We start from the raw sequence: 27,331 nt of genomic DNA, 5'->3' as shown, positions 1-27,331 counted from the left end.
CACTGTCAGAGAGAAGCAGCGTGGTAGAGTCCCTTTAAGCTTTCACACACACAAACACACACACACACATACACACACACACACACACACACACACACACACACACACACACACACACACACACACACACACACACACACACACTCCAACAGAAAGAAAACTTCAACTTCCCTGATGAAATAACACAGCGCCACAGAATCGTTAAAGCCGCTCCCCTCGTTACTCATAGTCCAATTTCCCTTCACATTCACGAGCTGTGCCATCTGCCGCCGCCGCCGCGCGGGGATCTGAAGGCTGCAGGAAAGGAAAGCTTTTCTTTTAATTAGCAAGATGGCTGTGTGTACCTGCATGAAGAGTATAGATCAGACTCTTTGTTGACTCGATAGTGCCATCCAGTGGGGGAAATGCAGCTCGGCAGATCACGCCTTCTGTTCATATTTACTAATTCAAATGACACGGAAAGGCATGAGCTTTTTTGATGGTTTTAATATTTATATTTGCTATATTTTCAGTGTTGGGAGAATGGCATCATCCTGTGCAGAGAACTGGCTGACCAATACGAGAGTTACTATGACTACAGGAACCTGAGCAAGATGCGGGTAAGTTGTGCTAAAAAATGATTGATGTTTTACCTTGTGAAGATGGAGTCTTAGGAAACACGTTTAGTTTTATTCCTATAATGCACCTGCTATTTAATCTGCTTTAGAATGACTATGCTACGTTGTTTTTTGTGGTTAAGGTCTGTTTGGTGTTATGTTTTTTTTATATTGTTGACCCTGGTACAATGGTCTCTTGTACTCCCTTTATGTATGTGTGCTTTCTGTGTTTGACAATGTCACAAATAAAATATATATATATATAAAAAAAGAGATAATCCCAATCCAAGGTTGTGTGAAATCACCTGGAGGATATAGAAGGTGAAACAAAATAACTTCACCTCAGTAATTATTTCTGAACTTTTTGTTTCTTTAAAAATCATGTACAAATAAAAGTATTTACATGTGTGCTAAGAAAAAAAGAAATGACTGCTTTCATCAATACAACACATCCTCACTTGGTTATATTGTCCTTTTCTTCTGTTCCCAGATGATGGAAGCCTCTCTCTATGATAAGATCATGGACCAGCAGAGATTAGAGCCTGAATTCTTCAGAGTGGGTTTCTACGGAAAGAAGTTTCCTTTCTTCTTGCGGGTAAAGACATCTCTATATTCCCTCTTTGTCAAGGGCAATTTAAGAAAAAAAAATAGACGAATGAACTGTCTCTTACATAAGACTCACTCCTCCAGTGTGAGGTGACATTCAGCTACTCTTATCCAATGCTATTTAATGATGTAACAGGCCGCGGAGGAATTTGCATTCAGGAGATGTAGTTGCAACATGCGTCCACCAGATGTCAGTCTAACCCCACGCTGTCCTCCGTTCTCCCCCCCCCCCCCCCCTCTGCAGAATAAGGAGTTTGTGTGCCGTGGCCATGACTACGAGAGGCTGGAGGCTTTTCAGCAGCGGATGCTCAACGAGTTCCCGCACGCCATCGCCATGCAGCACGTCAACCAGCCGGACCAGACCATATACCAGGCCGACGCTCAGTGTATCCTTGCTATAAAAACAAGCACATGAAGGAATTGGATCATAATAAAAACAGCAGAAGATATAAACGTATATAGACACTATCAGCTTTGTGTTCACATCCACACAATTACCTGTAATGAGGCACTTGCTTGCTTTCACACACCATGCCTCCTTCTAGCTATTTGGTGTCTTTATCAAAGGCTCTTTCACAGAAACACACATACTGTTCTGCTTATTACAACTAACATACCGAATCTCAATGGAAACATAAGCACTATGGTCAAACATATGCTAAAGCACACACTTTAAAGGGGTCCTATTAGGCTTTTCAGGGTCTCCCCCTTCCTGTAGTGTGGGTTTTTGTGCATGTCAATGGTCTGCAAAGGCTATACCAAATTCCCTCCAAATTGAGTATTTTACCCTGTGTTGTGTCTGGCAGGCTAAATACTGGCAGATAACCTTCTGATTTGTGGCAGTCTTTGGAAAGTTAAGATACTACTAAGGGATTTTCATCTTCATTTACATTTGCATAGTCTCCTTAGATAATGCTCACATAAATCAAATGTATGCTCTTTTAATGAAGAGGCTACTAAATATGACTTTTAGTAGGGTTGTGACATTTATAAAGCATTGATTTTAATACATAACCCTTTTGTAAAAACAACTACTATTATGAAAGGCACAATAGCAAGTTTATTATACATGTCTTTTAAATTCACATCAACCATTTATTGTAACTTCATAGGTTTCATTTTGGCAGTGTGGCTATGCTAATGTGAAAAAATAGGAAAAAATATGAGTATATGTGCGCAGTGTTTGAAAAATAGCACTTCTGCTCACAAGATTTTGTATTCCACTTCATGTTGTGTTCTACAACCAAATCTTACATAAATCAAGTCAGCACAGCGTTCACATGTACAATATGGGAGCCTTTTTAATTATTCAAACTAACGTATGGGACAACTGTTGGCCTATATCGAGCGGTAGGGAGGCATAATGTCAAAATGACTCTAGAGAGCAGCTCTAAAGAAAAGGAAAACAGATGGACGACATGTTAAATATGCTCTGTATGTGGCTGTTGTTATGTTGTTATGTGTTTGCTTGTATGTGCTCCCCTTACTGAGAGGGACAGGGCTCTTCTGAATGAATTAGCACACCGCTGCGTTATTTGCACATAACGCTAATTAATAGAGTCTCTCTCAGATTGCTCCGCCATCTGTATATCCTTGTTGCAAACACTCATGCATATGAATGTATGTACAATAGCTGTCCAAATTCATTTCTCTCCGGTCGAGACGCTGTGGGTGAGCCAGAGAAAAAACACCTCATATCCTCCTCCACTGCAAATATCTGCATTTTCTACACACAAGACACACACTGAATATTTACCTTTACTCAAGGGGAGATAAAACACATACAACTGTGGTGTTGTAATGAATAAATGCATGACAAACTGGCAAGATATATCTGAAGGATAATTAATGTTTTATAACATCTCCGCTTACAACTTATCTTAAAGAGGACATATTGTGCTCAGGTTCATATTTGTATTTACCTCTACTGTGACGTGTATCCATGCTTTAATGTTCAAATACTGCCTGTGCTGCAGTACCTCTTTTCACCCTCTGTCTGAAACCAGAGCTCAGTTTGCTCTGATTGGTTAGCTGGCAGGCTCTGTTGTGATTGGTCAACCGCTTAAAGTTGTCCCGCCCCTGGAGAAAGTGGTGTCAAACTATGTAATGCGAGAAATGTGTGTTGTTTTTTTTAATGCGATTTACGTTTTCAGATAAATAGCAAGCGCTAACGTTGACAGCCCTAGTTGTTTCATGTGTTCTAATTATGTATATCCTTGACAGGGTATTGTGATTCTTTGTAAAGTGTCTCTAAAAAAAAAACTCTAGGAGAAATGAACTTATCTTAAAGAAGCATACTTCCCCATAAAACTCACGTCTGTGTTCGTCCTCTGTGTGAGAGCATCTGCCATTTCCCATGTTCTTTCAGGTCACTGAAGACTTCTTGTTAGTTCAGATCCACAGTGCTTTCCCATGTCACTCTCTCCTGCTTTTCCTTAACTTCCGGTGCCGGCAGACTTGCAGATCTACGCCGTAACCCCCATCCCCGAGAGTCAGGACGTGCTGCAGAGAGACGGAGTGCCTGACAACATCAAAAGCTTCTACAAGTTCAATCACATCTGGAGGTTCAGATATGACCGGCCTTTTCACAAGGGCACCAAAGACAAGGAGAATGAGTTCAAGGTAGGGGGGGACATTGATGAGGAAGATAGGCAGCTGCTGTCACATGAAGCACAAAGAATAGACAGATATACCACACACACTGTAATGCAACATTTATCTGCATTTTCTGTACTTCTATCCCTTTTTCACTCTACACATTTCTCTATTTTGTGTAGATATGAAAAGTAGCTTTTAGATAATGCACTTTAATAGCTGCAAAATGTGGTATGGAATACAAAAAGAATACATTTTGTACTTTGAAATTATACATTATTGATCATTAGCATTTTCCCACCGCAGCCCCAGGTGAAAAAGCTTCATTTCCTTCCTTCTCCACCTTGCTCATCGATCATAGGCTTGTGTAGGTAATGATGGTTTGAACCTTTGCCCAGGTATTAGTCTGCGTATAGCGCATGTTTTATTCATCGTGACTCCGGTATCAGTAATTATGCTCGGGTACTAGTCAGAGCCACACAAATTAAATCTATAGCTACAGCCCACTTCTGTCTCGCACATGCAAACCCACGCAGCTGCACACACTTTAAACACCATAAAGACCCTGTCACAGTTTAAGGCTCATACATATTTAATATGAACACACACACACACACACACGCTCATTTCATCTCAGTTCGATCAAAGCTATTTGGCCAAATTTAATCACGATATCACATTTCCATCAGGGCTGCTTATCTCTGGCCCTCAGGTGGGAATAATATATATGATCAACTTTTGCACGGTGCAGCAGCCAGGAAATAAAGTCGTAACAAAACTTATTTTTTTACAAAATTCAACACAAAAGCTTCCAACTGCAGAAAACAACTTGTTTGCAGAAAGGTCAAGACATTATATTCAACAGCTTTTCCTTTGAACTTCCTTCGCTTAAACTTGTAAAAAAAATTATATCCGAGAGGTTTTCAGGTGGGTTTCTTGGTCTTAAAAAGTAGAAAATCAATAATGGTCCGCCGGGTCGTGTAGTGAGTCGGAAGACCCGTCTTCAACCGGAGGACACGGGATCGATAAGGCTGTCAGCACTCATCTGCTCTGCTGGAGAGTCCTTGAGCAAGACACCAGGCTCTGAACTAAGCTTAAATAAGTTAGCTTAGCGCTTATTAGCAAACGTCAGCATGCTAAACTAATATTTGAACATATACTTCTGAACTTCAGCACAGTCAGCATGTTAGCGTGCTGGTGTTAGCATTTAGCTCAAAGCACTGCTGAGCCTGAATACATCCTCATTGCGAATCAAACCGTTTAGTTTGACCTTGTCTTTTGACCTTGATAACTTTAAAAAAATTAAATCAAGGCTAAAAAATGTTATTTTTGACCAATGCTCTTCCAGAGGTCTCCTATTTTTTTTTTTCATACTTTTGTACCGCTTGCTTTTGGGAGTTTATCTCTTCCATCTGTTTTTTTTAATTAAAAAGCATTGAAATGTAATGTGTGGGAATATTTTGCCTCTGAATTGAATTATTCAAGTTTTCAAAAACTAATTTTCACATGTTCACAAATTCTGAATCAAAACTTTAAAGTCTAAATAAGATTTAAAAAGTCTAAAGCTAAGTAAAGACTAAGGCTAAATTGTTTTGTTTTTTTAATTGTTTGGGTAAGTTAATCTTAACAAATGTAATTAAATAGAATACACTAACTATAATTCCAATTATATAACTACAAAGCAGACAAAGTAGAAGTACCATAGCGTGACTCTCGCATGCTAACAGCCTGTAGTGAATGCTAGAGTTACTGTAGTTTATGTGCTGTCAGTATAACCTTGTGGGATTCTGGCACATTGACAAGCGTGCTGGCTGACAGGGTAAGTGGTTGGACATGAACGACGAGAGGATATATAAGATATGACACCTGACCTACCCCTTCAAGTGGTTGTTTGGCAGTAGTCGTACACATGCATGTTTTCCTCAAACTATGCATCTGTAAGTAAATCGTGCTAGTAGCTTTTTTTTTTTTAAAGTGTGTTTTAGCTAACACTCACAGGTTCATTGTGTGTGTGTGCAGAGCCTGTGGGTGGAGAGGACGACCCTGACTCTGGTGCAGAGTCTTCCTGGCATCTCCCGCTGGTTTGAAGTGGAGAAGAGAGAGCTGGTGAGTGTGTCCACCTCTGATGGAATAACCATAAAGACATTTCTGCAACACACATCTCACACAAGGGCTAATACGCTCTTTCAGGCAGCAATTCAAAGGACCACCAAACAAATATTGATTCAAGTCATTTCATTGATTAACAATAATGGCCTGAATCACGACTCTGGGGCTATTGGACACATTAAATGTCCTCCATTGGATATATGTGTTGTTGCGCTTAAACTGTAATCGTATTGCTTTGATTGCCAACATCCAATTTTTTTTAAATAGATTTTTATATTGGGACATTTTTACCAATACTTATCCTGTGTTTTTAGACTTGATCATATTTGAGTCCATTGCAACATAAATCCCTTCTAAAGCTTTCCATCCTGTCATTCAGAACTAAAGTGTGGGAGGATTTTAAATACGGTTTTGTCCGGCGAATGCAAAACATAACACAGTGAGCATGTTCTTTAGCGCATCGCCGCCGAGCGTTGTGTGGAATTGTGGATTGTGAAATACGTGTTATTCTATGATGTGTTGCGCAATAGCTTATTCCTTTTGTTAAATAGAGCTTTTAGCAGTCCTGTATTTAATACAGGACTGGTAAAAGCTCTATTTAACAAAAGGAATAGGCTTTGTGTGAGGCAGAGGACTGTGCTGATGCTCGAGAGAAATGATATGTGTTATGTATTCATAAGTAAAGGGGAAAGGGACTATGTGCTAATTATTTGCCTGTTATCATCTATGCATTGTGTGCGCTATACAAAAAGCTGCTGCAACACATTGTGTGTATGTGAAAGGTGGTACAGGTAGTTCTTTTCAGTTTAGCATTTTTTTTACTGCTTGGAACATGACTGTTTTGGTTAATCTTATTTCACTCATCAGCATTGCTTTCCCCAATGCAGCAAACATCTCTTTTCATGGAAAAACTGTCTCTCTCTGAAGGTGGAGGAGACCAAAAATAGAGCAAAAAAAAGGGCAAATATTGGATTGAATTCATCATGTAGCAAAATAACTACTCTAAATAAATGTGAATGTTTCCCCATATCCCCTTGAAGGTATAAGTCAACTTTTTGGAAAAAAAATAACCACTTCAAATGTGAAAGATGATTATTTGTCAGTTTTTTGTCTATTGTTGGTTTTCTGAAGCCCCCAAGTGGCCAAAATGTGTTAATGAACATTAACAATGAATGAATTACGTGTCCACGGAAACAAATGATTAGACTATCAGTCGGATCTTGAGATGTACGTGTTCTAATGGTACGGCTTTAGAAATTATAATTTTATGAGCAAAAGCGTACCATTTTTGAAAGTTGAAGTCATTAGAAAACTTTCTCCAGAGCTACAGAAGATGTGGCCCTTTTAACAAATGTCTCCTCAACCTGCCTCTCCTCAGGTGGAGGTCAGCCCGCTGGAGAACGCCATCGAGGTGATCGAGAACAAGAACTTACAGCTCCGCACACTGATCACCCAGTGTCAGAGCCGGCAGATGCAGAACATAAACCCCCTCACGATGTGCCTCAACGGAGTCATCGACGCCGCCGTCAACGGGGGGCTGGCCCGCTACCAGGAGGTACGTTGGGATGGATGGATGGAGGATAAGGTCGGGGGGTTTTAGAGAAGGTGGCAGGAGAGAGTAGCAATGACGTATGGATCGCCTGATGATGCATGAAGGTGGGATTTAACGGCGCCTCGTACGGACAGGGAGCGTTTTGCATGGGTAGGAGCGGAGGAACAGATGGATGGATGGATGGATGGATGGATGGCTGGGTGAAGGCTTTGAATGTTATGGATGGAAGGTGTGTGTGTAGATGAGGAAAACAGGCGGGGACAAATAAGATGGATGGGTGATATGGGGACAGAGGGGTAGATGGAAGGATGGATGTGGGGGAGAGAGAGGGGTCATGTCAGAGGATTGCGGATAAAGGAGTGGGAGGAAGGGAGATGGATGAGCAATAATGGCTGAATGAATGAGAGGGGAGTGTTTATTCAGCTGCTGTATTATACACTGAAGTGCTAACAGGCAGACACACAGATTGCTCGAGAAAAACTGGAATACAGTCAATCCCTCTGACAAACATTTGCATCTACTCCTTCGCCAAAAGCTCCTTGACTGTAGGCAATTGCACGAAAACGGCACAAACCGAGAAGAAAGCTCAATTGAAGAAAAAAAAAAAATCGGCTTTCACCCGCAATAAACTGAGTGGACGCGGCGACCAGGCTGGTGTCGCATAGCAACCTCCCTTATCCACTGGGTGGGTGGGTGGGTGGGTGGGTGTGTGTGTGTGTGTGTGTGTGTGTGTGTGTGTGTGTGTGTGTGTGTGGAGGAGCGTGCCTCTGTGTTGAAGCAGCCTATTAAGGTTCTGAGGATTCTTGATGGAGTCGCAAGGGTCGTCACGAGTGCTTCACAACTATGCCATTATTCTGTTAGAAGAATGGCAGGTATTTGAAATGATTTTCAGCTTAAGAGCAGCACTTTATTGTCAAACACTTTTCGAGAGCATCACGGGTGTGTTTCCATTTGTATAACCTTGTCTTCCCATCAGTATGCAGTCTGGTTTGACTGATTATAAAAAATTATAGTATAAATGATGTGTCCTTTTTAGCTGACTTAATTCCAACTCATGAATACAGTTTTACCCTTCGTTTCGAGATGAATAAACCTTACACTGTTTTAAAAAAGACAAACATGGTGAAAATGTTTGCCTATAATTACAAATATGAACCTGAAATTAGCATGATAGGGCCCCTTTAATTCTTTATTCGTGCAAATTAAAGGTGGGAGAAAAAGCCAAATTCCCGTTGATAAAAACGAAGAGAGCTTTATCTGTTAGCCACCGATTAGCAAACAGGTAATATTGTTTCCGTTTGAATAAAACAAACGTTCTGCTTTCACACTCGTGCATGCAGCACCCCGACAGAACGTGCCATAAGTCCATTCATTTAATGTAATGCTTATTGACAGCGGTGGAGTTTTGCTTACCTGCGAATGAAGGAGGAATTTGAGGTTTGAGTTGAAACCCTTGAGGGTCTGATGTATCCCCCACTAAGCATTCCATCTCTAATTGGACTTTGGTAGTGATTAACGGAGCTCCTCCATAGCGACGACTCACTCCCTGCAGCCCGACGGAACATTTCCATCATTGGTAGAAGATTATTGATTCTTTCCGCCGCCTTTTTCCGGAGGTCCTCGGATGAAATGTGCTGAAACGCAGCGTCTTATAGAGTTACTACCTTGGCGAGGTATCAGAAGTACGTGGCTTATAAAGAACATAATGGCGTCCAAGCAATGCAATATTTCCATTTGTGTCGCAAAAGAGAGGATTGTGAAATCATGCATACTAATACATGCTATCGGATGATGTTTGTCTGGAATAATAATACTCCTTTTGTATTGATAGTCTGCAAGCCGAATGCTTTCACTGACAGGGATCTACGTGTGTGTTTGAAGCGGCGTCTTTTCTATTTAACTGTCATCTGGCTCTGTCTCTTTGGAGATAAACAGTCGTGTCCTTGGGATAGGAACCATGCTGATGTTTTTTCCTTTTTCCACGAACTCCCCCTTTACCTTTCAGTCCCTTGTTTGTGTGGCGGATCTGAAAGCAGATTGTGAGCCGGGGCCTTTCATGGGCTCGCCGTCTCTCTCCTCTTTGTGTATTCCGATGCAGATTGAAAGGGATTTGCTATAATCTGTAGACACATCACACGTGTTGATGGCACTGTACACAGCAGAGGGATTGAAGTTTAATGCACGGACGCCACACATACGGGTTATCATCGTTTCAAAGCATCTTATCTGTTTCTCCCTGGCGTCCCTTTTAAGGAAACGTCTGGGAAAGCAATTAGAAAAGGCCGTCTGTAATTTACAAAGAAGAAGGCTGATGTTTCGGAAGATACGTGATGTAAGATGTATGCAAAAATTGGCTTTTAAATCAATCATTTGATCCCACAATTTGGCGCCTTACTTTTTCTTCCTCTGGTCTTTTGTCTGGACTTGATATTTATTTATATAACATCACAACAACGGAGCATTACACGTCATTTGAGCTGGATGTGAGTTTGTTCGTTAAACACTTTTTAAAGGGGTTTTTACTCAAATGTGTGGACGGTAATTCAGTGTGTCGGCCCATTCGGGTAACACGGCAGTGAGAAAGCGCTCCAGCTCCCGGTGTGTGAATAACAGATGTTGTACATCTTGTCTTCACGCAGGCCTTCTTCGTGAAGGACTACGTTATGAATCACCCCGAGGACGGAGACAAGATCGGCCGACTGAGAGAACTCATGTTTGAACAGGTCTGTGATGAAACGTATGGGCATTTAAGTGGAGTGTGTGCTAATAAGTCCTTTGACATGTCATGAAACGAATAAAGAAATGTCCTCTGTTCAGCTCCATTGTTCAAAACGATTTTAAAACACTAATAATGGTGCCAGGATCTGGACTTTTATCACATACATTAGGTTTTTCTGTACTGTGATTAAGTTGTCCAGTTAGGGTTAGTCCCTCAGGGGTGTCAAACTCAAGGCCCAGGGGCCAAATCTGGCCCGCGACTTCATTTTATGTGGCCCCGCAAGAGCTTGCAAAGAATATAATACATTTGTTATACGGTTGCATGCCACTTTACAGAAGCAGGTTGCCCATAAACTACATGTCCCACAATGCATCTCGTTTTGTGACATGCGCACTGAAGAGACTTGCAATTATTTCTGCTTTCAGACGTAGCTAATTACTAAGTTATTATCCTATCCGATAATAATCAAATTCAGAGGCAATAATGTAATATAATACATTATATATATATTATATATTTATATAGTTACAACCGGCCCTTTGAGTGCAACCATAATGTTAATGTGGCCCGCGATGAAATTGAGTTTGACACCCCGGGTGAGATTAGCTTAGTTAACCTATAATTTTCCCAGATATTTAAGGTGTATGACCAATTGAGACGTTATACAATATTGCATAAAACAAATCTCCGTTCTCAATGAAATGTGGAAAGCCACTGACTGTATACATTTACAGAGATGTTTTAACAATCACATCTGGAGCAAGAAGAAGGAATTGGAGCCTTTTATTTCAAGTTGACCTCTCGTCTTGTTCTCTGATTTGGTTGTTTGTAACACCCGGGAGATGTTAACCAGCGTTCGTTTTGCAGGCCCACATTCTGGAGTACGGCCTCGCTGTGCACGAGAAGTTTGTCCCCCAGGACATGAGACCCCTCCACAAGAAGCTCGTGGACCAGTTCCACCTGATGAAATCCAGCCTCGGCATACAGGTAGGGCAGGAGATCATTCGTAAATCAATCAGGGATTAAAACATGAAGTCAAACAGAAGATATTCAATCTCTGACGGAAGTGCACGCTGCGTGTGATAACGGTGAAAAAGCCACCCTTCATTATACACACTTCCTGTATCTGTATTTGTGCATTTTCTATTTACATATCTCACCCCGGCTTGAATAAGCAACTAATCATGTGTACTACCTCTGTCTCCAATATTAGGAGTTTCCAGCGTATGTGCGTGCGAGCCCCGTGCACTTCACCAACGGGAGCCCGCGAACATGCAGGAACTCGGTGCCCAACATCATCAGCCCCGACGCAGGCAGAGGGGTCGCCAGGCGGAGGTGGTGATCTTTTTATTCTTCATGTTTGTCCTGCTTTCCTTGAAACGTGACGAAAATCCCCCGAAAAACCTCTCCCCTTCTGTCTGGATCTCACTACCTTTCTTTGCTTGTAACTTTTTTCCGTGTACCCATCTCACCTCCTTCTTCCGTTCTCCATCTGGGAGAAACAATACGTTGGGAAGGAATACAATCCAAGCCGTCCCGAAATTAATGTGGACCGTCCCGATTTTTTTCCCCTTTTTTTTCTACATTATCATGAGTTAAAATCATTCAAAGTGACCTTTAACATAAATAAAACATCATACAAATCATTAGATGATAATTCATCAACCTTTTTATTTTAGTAAATCATTCAATCACATAAACAAAGGCCAAATATATTTAAACAAACACACAAATGAGAAAATTACTCTAATATTGAATCCAATCAAGTCCAAGTAACAAAAAAAATCCAACACTGTCCTGAAGACAGAACCCAAAGTAACCGCTAACCAGGATGACCGTCTGTAACACAGTCAGGAGACCTTAACAAACGGCCCGCCCCCTCGCACACAGACGGGACAGAGAGATCTCGTCTGGATTGGAAAGCTCGAAAATACATCATAGACGCATGTTTTAGTCTTATTGCATATTAGAAACGGAGTTGGTGAAACTAAAACTGCGATATAATGTGTATGTAGCAATAATACATATGACATATATTTTTTAAATGTCTCCTGTACCGATAAAAAGTCTGATAACGTCGGAGCTTAACGTTACCACTGTCTTTAATAATTCCGGCCCGGGGCCCGTTTAATACCGGGGCTCGGTACCCATCCCTACATGGGGAGAGGCGCAGCATATTGCTAAGGACTAAATACGATGGAGAGTTCTCATCTCAGCCTTATTACCCATAGGGGATGAAGAGGAGTAAGTAAATAAAGAGGCCGGCGCTCCAGGGTCTGGTTCTGCTGTGCGTTTTTGTAATGTAACGGTTAAACATTTCAGAATTCCTCCACGGGATGCCATTGTACATCACTCAACCCGCGAAATACACACACTCAGTACATAGCTAGACCCAGAGCCATATTATATTAATCTGGCTAGACCATAGAGAGCGCGAATTTGCGGGCCAGGAATTCGCGGGCACAGCCAGCTGGGCGGCTGGCTGACAGCCAGCGGCACAGCAGTGGCTACATGTGTGTGTATTTCGCGGGTTGCTAAATGTTTTGTGCGTGTGTGTTTATGTTGACAAGGAGGTTTAATAACTGTGTGCTACACAAAACGTGCAGTCGGTTTCATTTTCATCGCCGTTTGTAGTAGAGTTAGCAGGATATTTTTATTTTAACTCTCATCCCAAATTCGTCCCAAAATTATTTTTTATCCTCCCCGACACTATTTTTTTCGGCCCCGGGACGACGGGACGTCCTTAAGCTCGAGCCCTGGGCGGGGGGTGTCTGGCTGTGCATACGTGCAGTGTCTGAGTGTGCGTGTCTTTTTGATGTGTTCACTGACTCTGCCACTCTGTCTACCTGCGACATTCTGCCTCCACAGTCTGATCCCGGGGGGGGAGATGCACGACACACACACACACACACACACACACACACACACACACACACACACACACACACACACACACACACACACACACACACACACACACACACCTCAGTCTCTTGGTGACATTTCACAATTTTTTACTTTTTGATTTGAGCTTTGATTTCTTTTCCGGCGACACACAAAAACAAAGGCGCTATTTTTAACAGAAATCATTTTGTTCTCTAACCTTTCTTTCACACTTTTGGGCAGACAAGCGTTTGATGCATCGATTATCTTCTCATAATCTGACATTTTCTGTCCCCTTCTGTCTTTTTCCCCTCCCTGCCTTTCTGAATTTTTTTTTTTTGGTGAGTCAAACCTCTGAAACCCAACGAAGCAAAATGCCATAAACCTCCGTCTCCCCTGACCGTAATGCCTCTCTGTCTTTTGCTCAGTTTCCCCAGCTACCCTGCCGTGAACCGCTACTCTTCGTCCTCTCTGTCGTCTCAGGCCTCCAATGAAGTCAGTAACATCACAGGGCAGTCGGAGAGCTCGGATGAAGTCTTCAACATGCAGGTAATCTCCCTCTCATGCGACCTCTCATTCCTTCCCACACAAAGGATCTGAAAGCAAAGCGTTTGCCCTCACGCTCCCTGCCAGATTTCACGTGCTGTGTGTTGACATACTTTTCAAACCACCCTCATTTCTTCATTCTCCTCTGACCCTTTCTCTCTTTTGTCCTCTCTGCTTGTTCAGTAAGCTTTGTCTGGCCAAGCTAATTGTCGTGATTATATCAAATAAGGACGCAGTGCTTTGTGCGCTCCGTCCAGGCAGCTTGCTGGAGTTGGGCAATAATCTAAACTAGATTTGGCCAAATCAGAAAGCTGTCGACAACTGCTGGCAAGCTTTGTGGCGCACCTGGCAGGCCTAGAATAACAGGAGGCAGGGACCAACTCAAGAGGGAAACAGGGCTGTTGTCAGGGATCGGACTGACGCTATTACAATATTATTTTTGAACATCATAGCTTTTATCATATAAATCAAGTACGCTAACAAAGATTCTACAGACGGGTTTCTTTACGGTTCATTTTAAGTCACAGGCCTTTACTGTTACTCCAACCCTGTGGAAACATTTGTATTCCTTACGTTTTTATAAAAGAAATGTATCAATGCTTCTCGTCTCATCTGTATATAAGAAGTTAACATAGTCAACATGACCAATCAACCCTTGGTTTGACGATTTGACCTGGAGTTCAGCATCATACTTTTAGTTGTGTATTTTACACCAAATTAGGAACATCATTCACAAGATAAATATCATGCTGTATTTAAGCAATTTAGACCCTTAACGTAAACTGAGGTAATAATTCAAGTCAGAAGTAGAGACATTTTTCTCATAGACTTATGTTCTTATTTGCAAAAGTTGAATAAGGTTAGGGAATGCCAGGCAAGCTTAGTTTATTTATATAGGGTATTTCAATAGGGGGCATTTGAAAGTGCTTTACAAAAAACATTTAAAGCACGATATACAGTATTGCAACAGAAACACTTCATTAAATGACTTTCAATTGAGTCAAAAAATAATAGAAAGAAGCAAGATGGTTCATGTAAATCAATGGCTTACTGACTCACAGCTATATCTGAACGTTAAGAAGACAGTCTGTATGTTTTTTAGCAAGACCAACACTGTATCACACTGTGAACCCAAGGTCCATGTGTCTGGGGAGGTCATTCAAACAGTTACATATTTCAAATATCTAGGCATTATCCTTGACACTACTTTATCCTTCAAAAAACAAGTGAGAAAGGTAACGCAAATAACTAAATACAATCTAGCACATTTTAGATATATAAGGAACTGTTTGACAACACCTGTTGCAAAATGAAACTGCCATGATCCTTCCCCACCTAACATACTGTATGACCAGCTGGACCCAGGCGAATAGCACAACATTAAGGCCTATCCTGTCACTTTACAAGCAAGCTCTCAAAGTTTTTGACAAAAAACCAAAGCTATACCACCATTGCAAAATCCTGGACAAACATAACCTGCTCAGCTGGGAAAATATATTAAAACACACTGATGCATGTCTCATTTTTAAAATTCTAAACGGCAAGGCACCCCCACCACTCTGCACTTTTATACAACAGAAAAATTCAAACAGCAGAACCACAAGGTCTGCCCTAATAGGGGACTGTGTAGTCCCTCTTAGGTCCAGTTCCTTTGGCAAACACTGTTTCTCTGTGAGGGCACCTCCACTCTGGAACACAATACCAATACAGATCAGGAATAACACCTCTTATCATACATTTAACCACAATCATAAGAACTGGCTTTTAAACAATCAAAAATGTGAACACTTTTAATTGAATCAAGGTATGATGATATTTAATCTGTTTGCATGTTTGTTTGTTTGTTCCTCTCTATTGTTGTACTGCTATTTATTTATTGGTGTACTGATGTTGTCTGCTGTACTCTATTTAATTATGTTTTTATTTTGTAGTCTTGTTGTGGTCAGTTAACATCTTGCCAAGGACAACAGTTGAAAATTAGCCTGCTGGCTAATACTGGCTCATTTACAGCAATGTGAATTAATGTGCACTGTCCTTTAAATAAAATAAACAAACAAACAAACAAGAAGAATCAGGTTCAGTGCACTTCTGCATTGGCTTCTCTTTTTTAGGTTGCCTCCTGTTCTCAAGTCTGTACAGGAAATATAAAGCTATAACCAAGATTCGTTTAGACTAGTTTTGTCGTCCGCACATAACCCCCCGTAATACGGCTGAAACGTGCTAATTATGGAGATAAGATAGGGCTTCGGGATACATACAAAATGTAACCATTAGTAATGTGGATTCAATGACGAAGCAGGTAAAGGCAAGATATGATATTGATAGAACATTCTGGTAAGTTTTAAAAAAGGTTATCATTTTTCACCTAATGCAGCCTTAGAGCCTTATAGAGCCTTATAGAGCCGTATAGAGCCTTATAGAGTCTTATAGAGCCGTATAGAGTCTTATAGAGCCTTATAGAGCCGTATAGAGCCTTATAGAGCCGTATAGAGCCGTATAGAGCCTTATAGAGCCGTATAGAGCCTTATAGAGCCGTATAGAGCCTTATAGAGCCGTATAGAGCCGTATAGAGCCTTATAGAGCCTTATAGAGCCGTATAGAGCCTTATAGAGCCTTATAGAGCCGTATAGAGCCTTATAGAGCCTTATAGAGTCTTATAGAGCCGTATAGAGCCGTATAGAGTCTTATAGAGCCGTATAGAGTCTTATAGAGCCTTATAGAGCCGTATAGAGCCTTATAGAGCCTTATAGAGCCGTATAGAGCCTTATAGAGCCTTATAGAGCCGTATAGAGCCTTATAGAGCCGTATAGAGTCTTATAGAGCCTTATAGAGCCGTATAGAGCCTTATAGAGCCTTATAGAGCCGTATAGAGCCTTATAGAGCCTTATAGAGCCGTATAGAGCCTTATAGAGCCTTATAGAGCCGTATAGAGCCTTATAGAGCCGTATAGAGTCTTATAGAGCCTTATAGAGCCTTATAGACCAAGAAAAAACAACACCTAAGATATTAAGAGGCATGTGGCGCAGTGGGTTAGTGCGTTGGTGTTGGGATCAGGGGAGCACAGGTTCAAACCCCACTGCAGTCAGCATGTCGTTGTGTCCCTGGGCAAGACACTTCACCCCAAATTGCTCCTGTGGGGATCGCCCACAGCTTTGGATAAAAGCGTCTAACATGTAATGTAATATTACGTTATCTGAAATCTATTATGTAGTATTTAGCATCCCGATATTGACACATTGACTAGCTAAAGATAAACAATGATTCACAATTTTCTAGTTCATGTCAGTGATATTTATTTTCTTGTTTGTGTCTTCCCACCTACAGCCCAGTCCGTCTACCTCGAGCCTCAGCTCCAACCACTCTGCCTCGCCGAATGTCACCAGCTCGGCCCCCTCCAGTGCCAGAGGTGAGACAGAGACTCTCCAGCAAGCACTCATTACACAATGTCTTACACTGTAGGCTGTTAGCCCGGAGGAGGAAGACCGAGGTTCCGCTGGACTCACTCTGAACACGGGGACTGAACCTTTAACCTTTCACCGACACGATGTTTCTTAAAAACCACCGCGATAAAGTCGCTAAGATTAGACGACATCTCCTGAAACACAAGCAGGAGAGGGACGGAGGGCGGAAGAAGAGAGCAAAGGGGAGAATGGAAAATTACAGACTGAGAAATAGGGTGAATACAAAATGAGAAGTGAAATGGGCCAAGACGTGGAGTCAAATGCTGAGATGATTGCAGCTGTGAGGTATTCCTCTTGGACCTCGACATATAAACAGTCAAGCTGCGTCCATCCTCGACCGTGTGGATTGTGAAAGCCTCCTGTTATCTCGACGTGTTCAAACCATAGTCAAACACGTTTCTGCCTGATCCACATCATAGAAAGTAGGGCGATATGTAGACATTTATGGAAGTGTATACACTCCCCTTTGGCGAGGAGCTAGCAGCGGGCGGCGCCCTTATAAAAGTGGCCTCTGCCTACCCATAAAGCCTGCAGAGAGTTATTGCTCGTGGGGTGTTATCTGAATGAGATGTTACTCCTATGATAGCCTTTCCAAGTGCTATCGCATTCGCTAATGGATCAAGATCTCCACAGTGGCTAACAGCAGATGAGGGCGAGTGCTGTTAAAATGGTGCTGTGTGTGTGTGTGTGTGTGTGTGTGTGTGTGTGTGTGTGTGTGTGTGTGTGTGTGTGTGTGTGTGTGTGTGTGTGTGTGTGTGTGTGTGTGTGTGTGTGTGTGTGTGTGTGTGTGTGTGTGTGTGTGTGTGTGTGTGTGTGTGTGTGTGTGTGTGTGTGTGTGTGTGTGTGTGTGTGTGTGTGTGTGTGTGTGTGTGTGTGTGTGTGTGTGTGTGTGTGTGTGTGTTTGTGTGCTGGGATGTGATAACCTATGTTTCTGTGTCAAGGTTTAGTCTGTGTCTGTTGTAATTGTCCATTCTTTGTGAGGAGGAGGAGAGGGAGTGCGCTTGGAGGAAGTTTTGTGTGTGTGTGTGTGTGTGTGTGTGTGTGTGTGTGTGTGTGTGTGGAAAAGGCAGGCCATTTATCATGTCGTAGAGCTAGTGAGGCTGAAAGAATGGTGGAGAGTCTTGGAGGGAGAAAAGAGATTGGCCTTTCCTGATTGCCAGTGTTTGTGGGTAATAGTCTAACACCTTGCTGTTATTTGGCCCCTTATGTGATACACTTGCTCTTGCTTTTGTGTGTGCCGGTGTGTAAGTGTGTGCGTTAACGTCTCACGCTGCCATTCCAGGTTCCCCCCAGATGGCAGAGAAACACAAGCATTCCAGAGAAAACGCCTGCCTGTCTCCCAGAGAGCGACCGGTCAGCGCCATCTTCCCCAACCCCCTGGACCCTGCACAGGTGAACACATACACACACACTCATCTAGACACCCACTAGGGCAGGGGTCTGCAACCTTTTTGACCAAGAACGAGCCATTTTTCCCCCTTTTTATCTTTTTTGTCTGGAGCCGCAAAACATATTTGATAGCTTGATAGCTTATAAAGTTGTATATATTGTTATATCATAGACAACAACTACAGTTTGTTTGCATTTATTATGTATTACATTTACATTATAGAAAACTGTTTACCTCTAATAATAAACAAAGAACTGTAAGGAGAATTAAAACAAATACAGGCCTACTTTAAAATAAATCAACACAGCACTTGGGGGGAGTCTTCTGCACATTTGAAGGAAATTAATATAATTCAAATGTGCCCACTTTGAAATAAATAAAACATATAGAGAGGCGAAGTCCCGCTTTCTACTTCTGCCCCATGGGACCTTATTTCTGAAAAATTATGTATTGAAGTCAATGGAGAGAGAAAACGTATCTTTCGATGAATGAATTACACATATGATGTTTGTCAATCTTAAAAAATAATTTCCATGTCAAAAAAGTCAGTTTGCCTTAAAACCGTTGAAATATAAGACTATGAAAAATACGCAACTAGAAAGACTAGAAATGCCAGAGTCGCGTACATTAACGTTACACATTACACTCGTGTTACTCACCGAAACCTTGTAAAGCCGGTCCCGCATGCTGGCTATAACAGAACCGACTAACTCCCCTTGTGTGTATGTGCAGCTCTCAACATGCCCAGACTTGTAGTGATTTTCACCTGTTTTAATACTTTTCACTTCATTCTGAAAGAAAGAAGTGAAATGTGCCAACGTGACGGCCATCTTGGTGTTGGCGACGTGTGCGAGACCAGAGTTGTAGTTCATTGAGCGCTTCACACAAAAACATTTGTTACTTCACATTTTTACGACTTGCAAAATTATCTTTTAAATTGACAAACATCATATGTGTAATTCGTTGCACAATTCAAACGGGATCGAAAGATAATCTTTCTCTCGCCATTGACTTCAATACATGATTTTTCCAAAATAAGGGACTTTGCCACTCTATAGCTGCACCCTAAAAATAGTTAACTGATTGAATTATGACTGAAGATCGTCAGCTGTTTTTCCTCCAATACGTAAAGGCTGCAGCACCTTTGACAACTTCTCTCCACATATCAAACATACCGGTAAGCCAGCATCGTTTGCTGTGAAAGCAGATAACTCTAACCACGCAGAATTAAACCCTCTGTGTTCCTCCGATACTTTTATTTTCTTTGATTTATCCATAGTTCGCTCATCGAGCCGGGGTCAGGTTATCCGCCTGCAAGAAAAGGCGCTGGCGCGGGACCGTAGCAGGATATGACGCATATTTTAGTTGACCTAATTAAAAGCGTTTATTTTATTTATTTATGTGTCACAGTATCACCTCAAAATACAAAACATTTTCAACCGTGCAACAAAATATAAATAGTCCAACAAATATTTTAATAGTATTTCCTTCTTATTTTTGTCTAAGCTCAACGGAGCCGGAGCAGAGGGCTGAAAGAGCCGCGGGTTGCCGACCCCTGCACTAAGGTGTCAGCGGAATTGATGATGGATTTTGAAGATGGATTTTGAAGAGTGACCCATAATTTAGCATGTTAGCATCGCAAGGGGTCCCTCAACCTAAGCACTGTTTTTTTGGGGGGGATTTGGGTATTTTGCAGAAAAAATGAATTGTTCAGAATCAAATCAAATCAAGTTTTATTTATATTGCACATTTATAAACGATTTTTGGTCGAGCCAAAGTGCTGTACATATAATAAAAATAGCCTACAGTAGAGACACTTTACAGCAAATACAACAGCACAGATTGTTCAGAATATCAGTATGAAAAAAACGACACCCTCTGTCCTTAGACCCTCTGTCCTTCGACCCCCAGAAGGACAACCGTCACATATTAACACCACTTTATGATTGTTGAAGCGTAAATGAAAAGGCAAAAGTAAAAGCTAACATAAGGCCACAAGGAACTACATCACGGCCGCATTACTTCACGTCAACAGCGCTAAGCTAAAGGTGGCTAATGTTTGGCATGATGACGTTTAGTAGTCCCATTAAGCCACTCTATGACACATAGAAACTTCAGTGAGTATAGTGAGGTATATACTTATACATTCTGTGTCTTAGAACAAACCGTTAACATTTCTTCTGCTTGTGTGTTAACCAAAATAATCATTGAATTCAAGACGAGGGAACCGGAAGTGATTACATGCGGACTCATTTCCTGGTATTAGGACTCCTCATTCCTCCATTCCCCATAAAGAGTAATCGAGTAGGAGGCGCTAATTCAGGCATCACTGCTGGCTATTCCGAGTCTTTTTTTCTCCCTAGACAATGACATGTGACTCACAGGCGAAGCACTGCATGTAACTCAGTCGGCTCATCAGTACAAAAGCTGCAGGAAAGCATCAGCACATATCTTTGGTAAAAATCTGAAGCTGCCACTCTTTTACTCCCAAGGTGCATTTTTGGAAAGACACCATACTTTATATTCTGCAGGAAAATCCGGAAGATTACAGTGTGGAGAAATCTTATAATACATTTACACACAAGAGTATCTATACTCTTGTGTGTACATGTATTATAAGATATATATATATATATAATACACTATGTTGCTGTGTTGCTGATTTGTTGTTGTTGATTTGTTGTGTTGATTTCACTCCCGCTCTACTTCTCCATAGCAACAGAGGCCAAGGCTAGTGGGTTTTGTAGCGTTGAGGGCCATCTGTGTTTCTATATAAAATAACTTAGAGAATGGAGAAAGCACTGTAAGCAGATGGACATTCCCTCCCTGGGTGGTGTTGTTGTTGTTTTTTTAGGATCGTAATGGAGTATTGTGTTTTTCTCTCACTTGCTCTTACAGATGGTTGCATTTTCTAATGGTGCTAACTTGGCCTCATCAATGTTTTTTCCTAAATGTTATTTTTGTATTTTTGTAGTTCTCACTTCACCTTACCTTAAAAAAGAATCAAGAAACAAGTTTAACCAAAAAGAATATTAAATGTTATTGAAAATAAATAACAATAATTAACAGTGCATAATAGTTAATGCAATTATTAAATAAATAGTAAATACACATAAATAAAATAATGAAATATAATTAAATAGTCGATACAAATACTAAATAATATTCCTCTGCAATTTGGAGGGCAGGGTTTCTGATAAATATTAGAATATTCTATCAAGCATCATTATTTTATTTGCAAGCTACTTCTTAAATAAGCTATCTACAAAGACCCTAAGAATTACTTGTATCTTTTTAAGTTTAAGAAATGTGTGATTGTGTTAATTGGAATACGACATACATGATACTTTGCTCTTTATAATGAAGACAAGGCAGACATCAAGGTCATTTTTGTACGTAACAGACATTCTCGCTTCATACCTACGCAAAAACGCCACCTGAGCGATAGCAGGTGCAATGAGGCTTGCTGTCGCTGAGATGTTCATTGTATCAAGAGCAGCAGTCCAGCTTTGCTCCATTTTCAGCGAATTTGTTTGTAAACACCCAGTCCAGCTCGAGCCAACAAGAAGAGCCTGATATTGCGTTATCTTCTTTAGCTGAAGGGCTGTTTGTAACGCAATCACCCACTCCATCCTCAGTGACGGAGCTACTGTAACAGAGAATAATGTGTTTGTTTCTCAAGGCTTCTCATCTCAAGCTCCAGTTCATCTGTTGTTCTTCCCCTGCTCATGTTGAATCACAATACACGTTTCAAGTCTGCAGATGTAAGGAGACCTCATGATTATATCCAACTTTAGATCAGCAACCAGCTATTAGCTGCTAATGGAACATTGATTTTTGGAAACATTGATCCTGTGTGTCTATTTCTGTCACGAGAGCACCGGGGTAGGAACAAATAGATTTATGTGTTTGAAGATAGAGGGGGGATGCTCACACTCTTAAACACATATCACACCACAGCTAGACACAACGGTCATTCAGCACTGTTTCCCCTCTGAATCTGCTGTTGATTGTATTGAATTTCTGAGAAAAATCACACCTTTTTGATATTTATTTGAATAGTCCAATATTCAATGATATCCAGTATGTTATCTCAAATCAACTCTGTATGTATTAAACTGTAATTTTGACTTTATTTCCGTGTGCAGAGAGCTGCTCCTCATCAGATAGGCGACACCACTTTACCACGGAGTGACCCCAACCTCTCAGCACCAGACAAAGGTAAAACACTATATTTATCCTATTATATTCTTCTCCTGCATGCACTCAGGAATCTCAATGTTCAACCCCTCCAAATGCGCTCTCACCTTGGGAATCTCCTTCAGCAGAAGAAGAATAATAAAGTGAGATGTGCAGGTCTTGCATTGATTTTAGTGTAGTGTTAGCACAAGAGTGCTGCAATAATAATCTTCTTTATTTTTTAAACAAAGGCCATGCATAAAAATACATTAATCTGAAAAAGAGAAAAGAGGATTCATGCCACTTTTTTGACAAATATTTGTATTAGCATTTCCATCAAATTACAATACATTACTCAAATGTATACCCTGCCAAAGAACAAGATAAAATATGTAAGAATGTCCCCCATAATATATAAAAGGGGTGAAGAGGGAGGTTCTTTTTTTTTTTTTTTTAAAGTAAGATATTCTTAGACATGAGACAAAATAAAGACCTTTTTGAACATTAAAGCATGGACACATGTCACAGTAGAGGCACAAAATACAAATATTAACCAAAACATTCCATATTAGGGCCCCTTTAAAACATTACATAGTCCCTATCACACTTATGATTGACAATTATGAAAGCAGAATAAAATAACACACACTTACTGTATATAGTGGATCAGGTTGGGGGTCAACTGTCCAGACATGCAGTGTGTGTGTGTGACTGTTTGTTTGTTTTCACACATATACTCACACACACATGCTGCGGCTCCATTTTCCTTCGACTCCTAACCAGGCACCCTGTCTAGTAGCACAGCTTTTCATCTGCCCTTATCGTGAAAAAGTAATAAAATGCGAGGTATTATTCCCGCAGCAATGATGGAACGTGTGTGACATTCATATGTATGAATTCATTTCCATCACGTGAGCTCCCTGGTTGTCATTTTGCTCCGCCAAGACAAGTGGAGATGCCTGTTTCATGATTTTCCAGCTGAAAGTATTCCTGTGAATTGAGATTGAAAGCTAACCCCCCATGTGTGTACAAAAAAGAAAATAAATTGAACATTTTGATTGCTTTTTTACGAACTTTTGTAAGTGTAAAATGCACACGTAGAGAGAGTGTATGCTCACACACACTTTGAAATAATTAGGAGGGTTTGGAAGAGACACTTTAAAGTAAAGAGGAAAGAGTGGGGATGTGAACGCTTCCTTGTGACTCCCACATACAGTAAGAACACACCTTTTCATGTTATAGATAGATGAACTGCCACAATACGTGACATGACACGTTCACGCACACGACAACGACCTAAGGTGCTAGAATTTACACAATACCTGTGATTGTGGAAAGTGTTGTTTGTCACATCTTCTGCTTTCAACCATAAATTATAACTTCCAATTCTAAATATAGAGGTATTAGAATAGCACGCCCACTTGACTATAGTTGGCAGTGAACATGTTGTAACAGAACAGCTTGGAAACATCAACTATTGATACCAATGTTCCTTTTTTCTATTAATGATAAGAGGTTGAAATGATCAAGGCACCTGTTTTCACACAAAAACAGAAAGCAAATAATTGATTTAGTCTCTGAAGTCCCAGAGTTATGTTACGCTCGGGTCTTTGGATATAAAGAAATATCAAGTGTGGAGGAAACTTCTGTGTAGCAATGCAGTGGGAGTCACCGACTCATGAAGGAGACACGGGACGAGCAGGAGCTCGATGTCAAACACTGATCTTTAATACAAGCATCGACCGGAGAAATTCACATCACAAGTCACACAGTCAAAGGTTCTGACTGCACGGGTGGGTTGCCATGTCAAATCTGATCAGCCTCGCATCTTGGTAGACCTTTTAACTAGTTTACAGAGAGTCAAATCCACATATTGGGGATGGGCGTAGACATCTACAGACACAGGAGATGTCTCTCACATCTGTGGAGCTTAGAAACCCAGCGCACTCACACTCGCAAAACCTCCCTGTGCCCTGCAGGTCAGGCCATAAAACCTAGTATCAACATACGACTGCATTAACACATTCCTTACGGAGATTAGAAGCAGGGGTGGTCGTAAATGTCAACACACAAAATAAGGTTAAATATCTAGGAGTAAAGACAAAATGAATCCCTAACATCAAGCATTGCAACCTAGCAGAATATATTAGGCTAGCATATCTAAATTGTGATCCCTAGATTCCCCTTTTCAGCCCTGCACACTAACAAGAGTAAAGAGAAAGAGGGTAAATACAGAAATCGGTCCTTTTAAAATAACCAACAACTCTTTAGGAGAAGAGCGCATGTTCATGTTGGATCCTATTGCTCATTAGAAGCCATTGGTTACGTAACACACCTTGTGTTACACTCTATTTCAGACAATGAATACACTCCTTTCGTGTGAACCCAGTGTTTTCCCTCCACAGGCCAACATGAGTTCTGAATGCATCACACACCCCCGATAATTTGTTTCCTTTCATCCCACCATCCATCTGAAATGTGTTGTCTTGTGTGATCCCATAACCTGTTGTAGTGACTTGTGATGTTTCTGTGTACCATAAGTGAGAGCCACATTCAGTAGCTGGAGCCTAGACAGTGTCAAAATGGGCGCTCCATCCATCTCTGACTCTCTGGGCAAATTGCTATGCCCTCCTGTACCTCCTAGGCCACCGTACTCAGGTAATGTGGACGATCGGGGTGAATTCTCCCATGAAGAATGGTACTAATTTTCCACTCCGGCTTTTGACACCTGGTGCTTCCTCCACCTCCTCCTACTATGACTTTTTTTCATCTGAGGCTCTCGGCTACTGTTTTGTCCTGGCTTGCTGCTCCTAATATCACCCACACACAAGATGGCAACAGCATTTCCTTGACTAAATGGCTTGAAATGCTGATATTTGCTGATATGAGAAACCGTCTGAAAGTCTCTGAGGACTCTCTTAAGTGATTGGAATTCCAGTCAGTTTTCCCCACCATCAACTCAAACTGTATTTTAGTTGTTACTTATTTACAGATGCGATAGACTTGAGTTATTCATGGGCGCTCTCTGATATGTTGTACAACACAACAGACTAATAAGGCAGATAAGCAGATGGAGTCCCCACACACACTTTCTCCTTGCCCTCATTGTACAGTGCAGTAACAGCTGTTGGATGTAGAAACCGCTTAAGGCAGACCTGCAGAACATCAGATTTGATTCATGGATGCTTTAAGGCAGCCACTGGCCCTCTCAGCTCTGTGTGTGTATGTGTGCATGACTCACGCTGTGTCATCCTGGTGAAAGGAAAGTAAACGCTTGCCTAATTTGAATTTCTTTCCCCCCCTGTCTCTTTTCTGGTTGTCAGCAGGATCCTCGGCTAAAAACATGAGGTCGCAGTCTCCCGTCTCAGCTTCCAGATCGCCGCAAAAGGTTGGTTCCTGTCACCCGCCTCCTTGGTCCGTTTGAAGTATCTTATTCCTCTCTTCGCCTCAGACAGCCTGACCTTGCTTAGCGACAGCCTGAGGGGGCCTTTATCCTGCACCGCTAACGTCTTACCGGCCTGCTCCAGGGTCTTTATCCTGCTCTGTCTCAACACCAGGCCTGGGAGCTTTGCATTAGTGTTCAGTGAAGCTGCTAACCGCTACACTGCTGCTGATTTTGTAGTTTTTTTTTCATGACACAGCTCTCCAAAAGAGCACTCAAAACGAAAGTGGCTGGAGCGCTAGCATCGTATTAGCTAAATGTAAACCTGGTAGGCTCCAACTGTCACCCACTGAGTTTAAATCAAACTCTGAGAGGATGGCTCCTGGCTTGCTCGCAGAAATATTGACGCAAAAACGGGTAGATTTATTCAACATCACTACATCAACTTGTCAGTGTATTAAACTAAGATTGAACCCTATTTGTAATGTTCTTTTACTTTACTATTGTTGCTAAGAGACCGGCTTGTGTGCTGTACTGATTGTTCCCTTAGCGTCTCTAAAAACACATTTTCGTTTACCTCTGACCTTGAATATATTGAAATGTTTGTCTGCAGTCGGACAGATTAGTCTCCCAGCTCTGATTGTTTGCTAATAAGCATCTCCATGGTTATACCAGTTTGCGGTGTGTGTAGGCTGTGTGTAAAAGAGCGTGAGACTCTGGAAACCAACGTTTGAGTGACAGCCCAGCACTCAGCATGCACTGTCAATCAGATTTGTGCCAGTGTGCGCGTCGGCACGTTTGTGTGTGGCAGTAGAAGAGGCCTGCAGCGAAGTACCATGCTGCCCATCAGAGCGCAGTCAGAATGGGTCCTCCGTGGACCTGCAGCAGGCCACATGCTCTGCACACATGCAGTCAGTGCAGCCGGGGTCCCATTACCACACCACAAAGCCCATGACTTTCAGACAACACTGCTGCAGTGTAGAAACCATATTCAGTGGTAACGTTCCCCTGGAGCACTGGGTCACGAGTTTGAAACCGCTCGTCAGCACTTTATTAAACACATGGATTTCCATCACGCTCGGCCCACATAAAAACAAAAAAAGGGTTTGTCCAGTCGTGCATGTCAAATGGATACATCTCTTAATGCGTGCCCCCCGTACCATGAACAATACAATCCTACTGATCAATTGTATACTCCACTACATCCAATTAAGTTTTAGCAGATATAACGGCGCCATGGTGTAATTGCTTGGAAAAACATTTTGATGAGTGATCGGGTTTTTGAGGGGGGCATATTGTGTTTTTTCGTCTCG

The 27,331-nt window shown here is 41.5% G+C and overlaps 1 protein-coding gene across 1 annotated transcript in view; it reads left to right on the top strand.

The window, feature by feature from the left end:
- Positions 1–27,331, top strand: part of dock4b (dedicator of cytokinesis 4b) — a 118,430-nt gene that overhangs the window by 89,673 nt on the left and 1,426 nt on the right. Inside the window, 15 exon segments of the mRNA XM_034074670.2 lie at positions 513–599; positions 1,087–1,191; positions 1,447–1,588; positions 3,658–3,824; positions 5,817–5,903; positions 7,285–7,461; positions 10,098–10,181; positions 11,045–11,164; positions 11,391–11,512; positions 13,489–13,609; positions 16,931–17,012; positions 18,350–18,459; positions 22,606–22,678; positions 25,178–25,294; positions 25,963–26,024. Coding sequence (XP_033930561.1) covers positions 513–599; positions 1,087–1,191; positions 1,447–1,588; positions 3,658–3,824; positions 5,817–5,903; positions 7,285–7,461; positions 10,098–10,181; positions 11,045–11,164; positions 11,391–11,512; positions 13,489–13,609; positions 16,931–17,012; positions 18,350–18,459; positions 22,606–22,678; positions 25,178–25,294; positions 25,963–26,024 — 1,656 coding nt within the window.

Source organism: Pseudochaenichthys georgianus, chromosome 23 (assembly GCF_902827115.2).
Source record: "Pseudochaenichthys georgianus chromosome 23, fPseGeo1.2, whole genome shotgun sequence".
Lineage (NCBI taxonomy): Eukaryota > Metazoa > Chordata > Actinopteri > Perciformes > Channichthyidae > Pseudochaenichthys > Pseudochaenichthys georgianus.
The sequence above is the reverse complement of the archived record's forward strand: the minus strand, read 5'-3'. Positions and strand labels throughout refer to the sequence as shown.